The following is a 12,262-nucleotide window of genomic DNA, read 5'->3' on the forward strand; positions in this document are numbered from 1 at the left end:
TTTTTTGTTTTGTTTTGTTTTTTTTTTTTTTTTTTTAAAGAACTGTAATTAAAGACACAAGTTTGACACATACAAGGTAGTTTTGTACACAAATTTCATGTTTATACAATCTTCTTCACTGATAACGTTAGTATTCCATCTTACCAATTATTTTGTTTTGTTCAAAATCTCTATTTTTTACTTTTTCCAAATATTTATTTTAATAATATGGCATAAAGAAGTATTATCACGAAATACATATGTATTTTGAATAGTTATTTAATTATTTTTTTTTTAAATTATAGAATAGCTATCAAACTAATATATGCTAAAAATAATTGGCAGGTTGGAATATTATAAGGGCGCAGGAAGGTTATATACAAAAATAACTTAAGGCATAAGATGTATCTTTCTTCAGACATATATAAAATTTGCATTTCATAGAAATTTTGTCATTAAAGTAGAAAAACCTTTCTCTATTTTTGCCTTCTTTTCTACAAGATTATTATGTATATCCTTTTCTTATACATTGTATATTCATAATCAGAGTATGAAAGATATGTACAAGAGATCATGACATTTAATATTTTGATAAAATGTAATGTGTAAGCGCTTATTAACTTCAATAGAACTATGAATGCCAAAATCAAAACTCTTCTTTAACTTCAACTTCAACTATTATTTATTTCGCGTACCAAGAAAACTATGCATAAAACTTGTAACAACATTCTTAGTACAAATGTTTCATGGAAGTACAGCATATTGAAAAGAAATACTTTTCTATTTTTTTATGATATTGGTTAATAAACATTCTCTGTACTTAGATACAAATATCAACAAGAACCACAAACCTGTAAAATCTATTCTTTCAAGTTGCCTCTTTAGGCTCAGAATATAGATTTATTTATATTCATAATTAATGCTTTTTGCTTTAACGCGCTTTACCACTATTTGACTGGTTATTCCCAATAGTGTCACATCGTCGATAATATAATAAATATGGAACTCTTGGAGGTGTAGGTTTTAATACATTACTTTCAGAAACACCTTTTAATGAACTATCATCATACCTGACCCATCCACCATATCCCACGTGGAAAGCATCTGTAACATAATGACCTTTTGTTGCCTCTTTGCCATCATGGTAAGTAACAGCAAACAGTTTATAATGCTTTTGCTTAGGATTTAGTTTCTTTATAGCATTTGGCGAGAGGAATTCTGTAACAGATGAATTTGATAATTTAATTGATTTGAATTTTATAAATTTAATGAAAAGAATTAATAAATTGTCTACTAACTGCTATCCAACTTTAAATCAATTGGAAATTCCACACTTTTCACAATTTTTGAGCAACCATCGAGTTTGTAGTCAAACCATTTTAGATGTAATATAAGAATGACAGGTAATTCTTCTAAAGTAACTTGCTTCCAAGCTTCTATCTGTTGTTTTGTTTTGCTGCATGTCATCCCTTCCAACTGATCTTTCCCAACAAGAATTTCGAGAGCACCTTTCACGGATTCTGCTTTCTAAAAGTAAAACATTGTATTAATATATTATTGTATTGCAATATTATATTGGATTTCTTTATGAGTATTAGTACTTCAATATCAAGTTGTAACGTAAAGAAGGGTTGAACATTGTCTGTCGGCTGTTCTCCTGCTCGTGATACTCTAGATCTCAATTGCCCACGAAATATATCGGATAATGGTGTTCTTCCAAATTCGGTACACCGTGTAATAGATCCTTTATTCTTTGGACCCATAACCTACAAACCAAATCTTGGTATTAATACCTTTCTTCGATAATTAATTGTTAAATTATTTAGTTGAAGTATGTTGTATTTTACCTTCCATTCTTCTTCTCCATTGTTATAACTTATATTATTTTCAATATTATTTGTTACGTTTTGATCGTTATTTACTAGTTTTATAAGCTGGAATAAAGAAATAATATTATCCATATTATGCTATCAAAATTCACATTAAGACGAATGTTAATTAAGATCATACATACTTCAAGCATTTCGTCATTGATACCATTCAGAAGGCACGAGAGAAATTCTTCTGCGTCTTCTTGCCGCCCTTCCACAGAAAATACGCCCGCAGCTGACGTATTTTTTAACATTGTATATACGTAAAATGGTTCAAAGGCCACTCCACTTTGTATATCTACTATTGAATCTTCCCCTCGTTTATTTGCTCGATCTTTCCTGGCTAGTCGAGCACCATCTGATAAAGGTGTAAACTCATGTACAAATTTGATCCTGCATAAAAAATAATTAAACATTTTAGGAAACATTATCGAAATGACATAATATGCGCTAAATTTAATGTACAGAAATATTACATTTACATTAGATATCCTAATAAATTTCATTTTCACTTACATATTATCAATAAGTGGAGTGGAAGACATTTTATTGGAACTTTTAGAATGTGGTAGTGCCATTAAAAGATTGTAAAAAGGTGGACAAGCAAGCAAAGCTTGTAATATACTATTAATATAACAATAATTACTACGGTTTGTTAATCCTCTAGGTAATAAACTCACAGTTTGCTTATCCATCTGATAACTTAATAAGAATTCTAGAAGAAGAAATTAAAGATATATTAGATGTATTTAGATCAGAAAATATTTAAAATAAATAAATTTGAGCAATATTTACCACCCATACGAAAGGCAATAGGATCATTATAATGATTCTGTAATGATTCTGCTTGAGAATTTTTACTTTCATTTCGTATATTAGATGAAATATTTTCATTTGTAAATAGTATTGTACTGCTAGGTTGATCTTTCTCCGTTGAAACTTGTGATGTTATATTATTCTCTGTGATTGACAGAGGATTAATACGCGCTGTTGGTTTGTAATTTGACAGATTTTGTTGTGCTTCTGCACTTCCTTTTTTTAAAATACTAGCCCAAGATATGCTAGATGAAGCTGGGGATGGTGTAGCAGGTACAATTATTGGAGTATTTGCTGCATTAGAAGAGTTGCTTGGGGTTTTAATAATAATTTCATCTTGCCCATTTTTCCTAGAAATATCTTCCTTATGTGCTTCATTTTCACTTTTACAAATTGGTTTTGATAATGTTTTAACAACAGTAGTTTTAATACTAGAAACAGTTTCATTCTTATATTCTTTATCAGTTTCTCCATTTTGTTTCACTTCAATACTGCTATTAATATTCACGCATGGTACATCATTCTTTTCTGCTCCATTGCATTTTTCATTTACAGTAGATACAATGTTATGCTCTATTTTAACATTAACTGGTGGTACTTTCCCATTTGTGTTTGAATTTTTCCTATTGGCAGTATTTTCATCTACATTATCGGTACATTGTTCTACCTTACTGTTATTTACAGTTATAACTGTAGTGACTATATTGGTCTGTGAAGAATTATCCTCTTCAGTTACTTGATGAAAAGGTTGCTTAACTGGTGTGTAAAGATTCTGTACTCGTTTCTCATGAGACTTTGTAGCTTGTACTTTAGTACATTCTTGGGTAGGTTGAGAAAGCATAGGTGGTGCTTGTCGAACACATCTTATATTTCCTGAAGGATGATGATATGGAGGATATCCATAAGCAGGTTGCGTATGAGGATGTGTATTTGTATGTGTATGAATATTTGGCTGATATATAGCTAGTGGAGGATAATGAACATGACCAGAGAATTGTTGCTGTTGTGTTTGATCTGGATACATAACAACAAAAGATAATGGTGGATGGAATTGGCCCTGCTCTCCCATATATCCTGATTGCATTTCATTTGTAGGATTTATTCCACGATTGAAATTATCTCTTCTTATTCCTCTTCCTCGATTGTTCCTTCTATTAGTTTCCCTGTTACAACTAACATCATGAATTTCATTTCCAAGATTATATCCAGGATGAGAATAAGTCATAGCAGGCATAAATGGCTGTATATGAGCATCTGTCGGAACAGGATAAATTGGTCCCTGCCAATCACTACACATTATTTGTTGTGCATACGAGGGTTGTGGTGGCATTGCTAAATGAATGACAAAGTTCAATATAATACACAAATAAATATAAGATATATACAATCTGAATAAATAAGTAAATAAAAGAATTACCATTATGATACCATTGATTATGAACTTGTGGAATTTCTGTTATAGAAGCATTGATGTCATTACCAGATTCAACTGTGTCCCATGGCAATTTCAAGGTGTCATTAGCGACATTGGATTTTAAAATACCTATTAAATGATTCTTATCATTGTCATTTAAATCATGTAAATCTAAGAATTGGAAATCAAGCTGAAATAAAATAAAATATTAATTAAAACTTAATATCTTAATATCACAAGAAATAATATTGAAATAAAATATATTAAAATAATCTATGTAATATTGTTTATGGCGAAGCATTGCATATCATATAATTTATTTATATTACACAAAAACGAATTACGTATAATATTCAGAAATAATTTCAGGTCAATCAATAATCAGTTACTAAAATTAGTTCACACACACAATTATTTTGTTCTCTTTGTTAATTAAACAATTATTAATATACATTAATTTCAAGGAATTTACAAAATATTACAAAAATACATGTATATATGTATAAAGGAATGATAATTAATTTAAACTAATATAACTTAATATAACAGTAATATAATATTGTATAATAATAAATATACCTTTCCTACAATTACACGATATCGCAACATTCTATTATGTAAATGATATATTTCTTTAGTTACAATTTTGTGATCAATAATAGTTTCAATTTTATCTTCTAACCATAAACCTAACCTCAAATCCCATAACAATAAAAAAATCATTGAGAATAACATTAATTCTATGTTTTAAGTAATCAAAATTTTTATTAATAAATATCATACCTCATTTCGAATATCCATCCTTAAATCCATATAGCGTATAAAACATTAAAAATAATACCAGCAGAGAAACATGAGGCTTCAATGATTTGTGTCGGCAGCAAAAAGGATCGACGCTGATATTAGTAATTTTGTTTTCTATTTGTATGGAAATTATATAAAAAGTGTATTCAATTACAAAAACACAGTATTTGTATTATTTCTATGCAACAATAAAATGAGGAAGGCGAATGATAAACTATTAACAAATTACACAATAAGAATGATCATATTTCGGCAGTTATATGGCTAAAATGGCCCAAGCACGTTGCTTCACTATTATTTCTTTTGTTCACAAGATTGGTGTCGCCACTCGTCACTATCATTACTAGTGTTTTGCAGGAATATCTACCGAAACAGACTTTCCCGCTTTCTTGTTCCTTCCCTTTTTATATTGGTCAACGTGAGAAATCAAGACATCTAGTTACTTTGGAAATTTGCATTATTTTATAAATTTCACTTTATTTCAGTTTGTTCTGTTTCTATAAAGTCTAGAACTATGTATGTCATACCTGTAAGATTGTATTGAAATGTGTTTTAATTTTCTAACTATTTTTTTTGTACAAAATATGAGTTGAACATATCTCAAGATGTAATTTATTTTCTTCAAGCATATGCAATGTTAAACAAATGTTTGGTAAGTGAGAAAATTATTTAGTGTAACTTTTGCTCGTTCAGAACAGTTAACTTTATCCTAGTAGTACGAAAGAAGATTAATATTCTTAGATCTTTAAATTAAAAGCAAAGCAGGAAGTAAAAAGATTCCCCTTTGTTAAGTTCCAAATTTGAATTCAGATTCAAATTTACAAATTCAGTTACTAAAGATTCTTGCCTGAACTTGTTATTAACGACTTTGGAGATAAAATCATTTATTCAGTTAGAACGTGACAAAATTAAAAAAAATTGAGAGCATAGTATCTTCTATTCAAAATGACCATTTTATATAATCAATAATTTATTCATTCAGTTTGTATAAAAGTGAGTACAAATGCATATGTACATACTATCATTGGTGAGGCACAGAACATTTTCCATTACGAACATAATTTAATTGTTAATGAACATTATTTTAAATATGTTTTCTACTCATCAATTTAATTATGATCACGTTACAACTATTTGATTACTGACTAATTATTGGTTATATGATGATTATTTGACCAGGTTAAATTAGCGCGCGCCTATATGGGAAAATCGAGCGTTTCTATTGGCCCAGAATATTGTAAAGTCAAATCGGGCGTCCCTATTGGTGGAAAATATTGTAAAGTTTAATCGAGCATTCTCATTGGCGTAGAAGATTGCGAAGTCCTCACCATTGTTAATTTAAAGGAGATGCGTGGCACGGGGTGACACTCAACTGTTAAAATTTGTGGAGCGAAAACTCGCGCGATATCTCGTCTATATCAACACTTTCATTTAGATTTTATTATTTATATTTAATTATCTCAAATTGTTTGGTTAATCATCACATAGCTTCCAGAATAAATTAATCACATATATATTATTCATATATAATAATAATTTATATATTGTTAAAAGTTTATCACTTCTTCGTCTTGCTCCTGTTTCCTGAAAACGACCTTGTAAGTGTAATGTAAGTGTAAATGTGAGTAATTTTATAATCTATACTTCATTTAATCCTATTCGTTGTATTTAAATTTGTCATTTTTGAATCGAATATTGTCATTAAAATTTCAATAGAAATCAATAGAGATTAATCTTCCACTAGATCAAATTTTCCAAATAATCAATATTACTCTTAAGAGCGAATTGTAATATTCCATGTCTCGTTACAGTTTTCTTCCATGGGATTGCATGATTCCTCCTTGATGACAGTCTTCACGATTACTGATTATTAGTGAATGACTACGATTAGTGATTACGATTATTCAGTGAATGACTATGTTCCTGGCATCTTATCGTGAGTCGTATGCATTTTTGTTCCTCTGGTTATTCAGTCATGTCGTAGGACGAAAGGTCCGAATCGACACGGGTGACTGGTTGTATTACGTAGAATTTTTTACGAGCGCAGTGATCGCGGGTATTTATTATACGCGTGAGTAGTAACGTCTCCCTTTCCTATGTATTATTTATTAGTTCAGGATAGGTTTTCTTGCACATCGCTTTTGTTTTTTTAATTACACGATACTAATAAATTTTATATTAGTAATATTAATAATGATGCCACCTGATACAAACGATGTTATATTAACCATTAATTTGATCGAAAATATGTTCACTATAATTACTTTCAAAATCGAAATATACTAAAAATATATATTTACGGAGAATTGGAATGATTCGATTAAATATTTCGTAATGACGAAATCGTATACTCCCCGACTTTGTTGCATTAAAAATTGCAATTATTGCATATTTAATAATAGTAAGTCATTTTTTTATCTCACATTCTTTTCTTTGATGCCACTATTTCAAAGGATTTAATTATTTGCCCTTCATTTTTGAATTAGAGTATTTTGAATAATTTAAAATATACATATAAAGATATTAAAGTTCAAACCTGCCGTACAGAAATGTATTGAATTTTATGTGCAAGAAAAAACTTCGCGACAGGGAAATTTTGGAATCAAAGCAAAAAGTTTTGTACATTGCTCTCGTGTTTTCGAAAATGTGCTTTGACGAAGAAATTGCCTGAGGTTGTTTGCATTAATATTTAACTTTGAGTCAATTATTAAATCAATTTCTTATTCATTGTCAATTTGTCCTTTTTGTAATGGAATTTCAATAATTCACAAAAGTCAGTTATTTGATTAAATTATCATATCGCTTTCATCTTATTCGTGCTCTTCTCTATAAGTAAATTCAATATTGGTATTTTGGTAATTTATTAAATTAATAATGTAGAGCATACAGTGATAGTAATTGAGATAAAACTCGAGAATAGACAATGAAGAAAGATTAGCCCGTTAAATGCAAAATAGATGAGTTAATTCTTTTTTTTAGTTAGGATTTTCAGGTTTAACCACTTCCGTGTTTATTGCCAGGACCTCACTCACGTGCCCAGGTGCTACTTGAGCGAGGAAAAGGCAATGAGTACGATGACTATTGATTTCATAACAATTTCTAAGCTACTGACGATGCGTTAGTGTATCGTGCACGACGTACTTTCTACATAGTGTGTTTGGGTAGGCTGTGGAATTGCGTCGTTTTAGTGCTTATTTCATTTGCTATAAATTTAAGCAGTAAAAAATATAAATCATTTTGATCACAACCGGCGAAAACAGATTTGCTATGAAATACGGCGAATCGTAGATATCGGTATTAGTAATTTTATTCTTAAATTATAATAAATGGTACTAAATTTCGTACCATCTGTAATTTTCCTGAAAAATAGATACACTCTTTGAATTACGAATATTCGTAGTTAAAATCGAGGATTAGTTTTATCGTGTTGTACGCAATGGTCGCTAGTCCTCGTAAGTCGATTTCAGGTAAATAGTACGTAAATTAGAGTGTGCAAGTAGCGTGCTGAACTCGGGTGTCGGAGACGTCCCGGGACGTCCTCTCTAACGTAGGTCCTTGCGCCCGGGTGGTATGCGAGAGAATCGTGGAGTGAATGTGTTGGTGTGCCTATATTGCCATTTTTAAATATAGGGCTAGATAGGATAGGTAGCATACATTCTGGCGTGTCTGTTGCGTATAATAAGTAGGTAGGCTCGGGCAGGTTGGCACAGTCTCTGGTCGGGTAGGCGCGTTTTCGCGTGACCAACCTGTTTCAGGGAATCTAATTTGAAAAATCGACAGTAAAACTAGAATTAGTGGGGAATGCCACTCGTTTATGGTTTTGTCTATCGGTATTTTGAATTGCGCGGTCGTGGTCGCGAGTGGGTCTCGGTACGCACGTTTATGTATCGCTCGAGCACGCATATGCGAATGGGCAACGACCACTGTTGCGATCGTTGGTCAGTCCATGTGCGCTTGAATCAGCTTTCGCGATTTATATTTTTATTTCACCTTTGTAAGTTATTTTTTGGTTTGCGATTTAGAAAGTTTCGAGCCTAGAGGCTATGAGCCGAAGAGGCCCGACAAACTGCCATTGAAGAGGGCAACTACTAATGGCTTTCCATCCTCTGGATCATCCAGAGCATGGAAAGTCATTCGTTACTACTTTATCACTGTGTTTGCTTTTAGTATTTGTAGCACAATAGCATCGGTTGTAATTTATCCGTTAGCCGACATACGTGTCGGTCTCTCGTCACGTTGGGCAAATCGCGGTTGTTACGTCGGGCGACCGTCTACCTAGACCAGGCCATATACCGCGGGCCAGCCAGGATGTCCGCTCATCCTTACGACGTATCCTCAATAGCCTTAGGTACCCGTCATAAATCCCAGTAATTTGCTTGCTAAGGTCCTTCAGACCGAACAAATATCTTTTTCTAAATCACTTTCTGAAGACTATTGTCTACCACGGCTTGACAAGGGAATGTTAGGTTTTCCCACGTACGATGCTTCCTAATAGCAACTTTCTATCGCGGGCGGCTAAGACCCTTTCTAATCCACCAACCTCCGTTTAATATATAAAATGGTCATAAAACTAATCTGAACTATGGGGCCATATAACCAAAATAAAGGCAATACTCAGAACAGAATAAAATACTCAGAACAATAGCAAACGCGCCATGGTACGTTAGAAACGAGGACATTCGGAAAGACCTGGGAATATCAACGGTCAAGGTGGAGATTAACAGATGTGCAAGAAGGTACAGAGAAAGAATAGCAACGCACCCAAACCGGCTAGCAGCGGAAACGGCCGACACCGACTGGCAGCGGAAACGGTCGGCGCATCAAACATAAAAAGAAGATCAAAAAGGAAACATCCGACAGATCTCACAAAGGACATAACCTAACAAACAAACACTCACCACACTAAAGAAATAAATCAATCAAATTCGATTGCATACTGCCCTCACTTTCCTGACCAAAAACGTCATGAACAAATCCGATGGTCCCCATCGCTAGCTTTCTGACTAGCGATACTGACGAACATTTGTAATTTATTGCTGTATTACTTAAGACTGTCATGGTTTATATATGACTTTATTTCGTCATTTCATATGGGCATATACATTTCAAGAAAAATCAGAGATGATATGTAAATAAGTTTGAAACATATGATATACAAATTTACTACTATATGCAAAGTAATGATAATCAAGTTAATAATATTTTATGGAGTAATAATCTAGTTGAAATATATATCGTGAAGATTTTCATTATTTTAGAATATTAACAGTGAGCGTTCGTTATTATAGTTATCATTTTTTTGTCCATAGTATTTTCGATCAATTAATCACGAAATGACTTTACAAAATGTTTGAACTTGCTGTGCACAGATTAACGTTCATTCGCGAGCGTCGTTTATTTTCAAGAATTTTGTATAGAAAACGTTGTACGAGTGTAATTCGACGTAAATTCGACTTTCGGCAATTTATTCAAAAATTATATAACGAAATAGGAATTATACAAGCAAGTCCATGGTTGAGAATAATTGGAACTGTACATATACAGTCGTTGAAATGAAAAAAAACGAAAATGATAGAATTGACGTCAATCTTTAATGCAAAGAGCAACAGTCAAATTCATCCTACGAAATGATAGTGTAAATGTATTACTAAATAGTTCGATAAAGAAATCATGATTTTAATCAATTCTTTTTTCGTCTTGATATTCAAAATAAATTTTCCATTTTTGATAGCTTTCAAATCCAAATTGAAATTAAAAGACCGTGGCTTATTTCCATAATTTATTCGCTTTTTATGTCTAATGTCACATTTTTTCTATTATATATACTAATGCAATAAATAAGTTTATCGTAGATCTATTAACACAGTTATTACGTAAATTATGAGTATCTTGTTATTACGTACTTGAAATTATGAGTATCACATCAAAGATTCAGGAATGAATCAATGGAACTTGGAATATGTCCCTGTCTAATCTAAACATTGACGTCGCTCGTTGATTGCTGTTATATTTACATATGTCTCATAAGCAAAGGCACAAGGGCGTCTCTGTGCAACGTTCTCTTTCTATTTCTATTCCGCTTTTTCACTTTGCTCGCGTATTCTATCTTTATATCTCTATGGTAGTCAGCGGCAAAATCTCTAATTTTTTTACACGATCGGTATTTCAGAATATGGCGCACAAAGCATCGACGAGAAAGTCTATCCTGTATTTGAGCATGCTCGCCTGTGACCCGACGAAAAAACCTTCGAATATTCGTCGGTATTATAGAACATGCGACGCGACATCCCGTAAGATGCCAGCTCCATTTTTATCGCTTTGGACGATTGAGTCGAATTGTTTAGGATCAGTGGTATAATGTCACGCCTGTCCCGTACTTAGTTAGCGATTGTAGTTGATTAATTAGACGACGTCTATACTTTGTCGATAATTATACAGAAATTGAAGAGTATCGTAACGCCGTTTATCGACTGCTTTAGTTTTGAAAAGTCTGCAGTCAGGCAACCCAGTTTGCGTAGGTGTCCGTACGATGGCTATAGTTTCGAATGGCGCCAGTTTTTAATTGAATATATATATAGCATAAGACGTGACAGTATAGTATTTGCGAGCCATAGCTTATGATCCTAAAAGGACCTAAAGCATAGAGCCTCGATTAAAGAAATTTGTTTTGATCGAATCATCTTTTTAAGTATCGTTTAATTTATAATTTACATTAAGGATTCCAAAGATAGAGGATTCCTTTATCTTTCCGTGCATTTTTCGTTAGTTTCAAAAATGGACCTTCCTCTAAAGGTTTTATTCTATTCGCAACATTCTTGTTACTTATTTTTTCGATACTTTGAAACGACGTCTAACACGATAAGATTTTCTCGGCACGAATCGTTCGCAAAGCCGATTGGTCATATCTTTGTTTATGGCCCGTTATGGTGAAATACTTTTACGCGTCACCTACACTGTCTGTATTATGGACCATTAATACCATACGACGTAATCGTTGTTTGTATCCTGTCGCCAGAAGGTGCAACTGAAAATAGCAACATTTCTTCATTGCGTGATTATGTCATTAGCTGGCGGCACGCGCTAAAGATTGCGTTATGAAATAACACGGTCACGAAAGAATGGTTTACCTTAAAAATGGTATATGCAAATGTGTACGCATTTCCGTGTAGTAACTTTTACGTTAAGTCTCGCACCCCTTGGTTTACGTTTGATCCTTCGATTCTGCGATTATTTCCTCTTTTTCTTTGCCATCTTGGTATACTTTCGAAGGTAAACTATATCAAGCAGCCAGGTGTACTTTATTGTTCACTATCCTCGATGGTACAAGCTGAAAGAAAGTTGCCAGTTTTACGGGTGAAACGCGTTTAAGGCTGCGTTG

General features: G+C 32.5%; 1 protein-coding gene across 1 annotated transcript; it reads right to left on the reverse strand.

Annotated features, from left to right (window-relative positions):
* Positions 1–7: 7 nt before the first annotated feature.
* LOC100746491 (ubiquitin carboxyl-terminal hydrolase 10-B) lies at positions 8–4,893 on the reverse strand. The gene is made up of 9 exons (XM_003488333.4): positions 4,864–4,893; positions 4,084–4,270; positions 2,646–3,998; positions 2,367–2,565; positions 1,994–2,243; positions 1,827–1,913; positions 1,581–1,745; positions 1,278–1,506; positions 8–1,197 (listed from the first exon to the last, which is right to left on the reverse strand). The coding sequence occupies exons 1-9, from the start codon at positions 4,891–4,893 to the stop codon at positions 911–913; spliced, it is 2,787 nt and encodes a 928-aa protein (XP_003488381.1). The 3' UTR covers positions 8–910.
* Between the last annotated feature and the right edge of the window lie 7,369 nt (positions 4,894–12,262).

This window comes from Bombus impatiens, unplaced genomic scaffold (assembly GCF_000188095.3).
Source record: "Bombus impatiens unplaced genomic scaffold, BIMP_2.2 scf_0225, whole genome shotgun sequence".
Taxonomy (NCBI): Eukaryota; Metazoa; Arthropoda; class Insecta; order Hymenoptera; family Apidae; genus Bombus; species Bombus impatiens.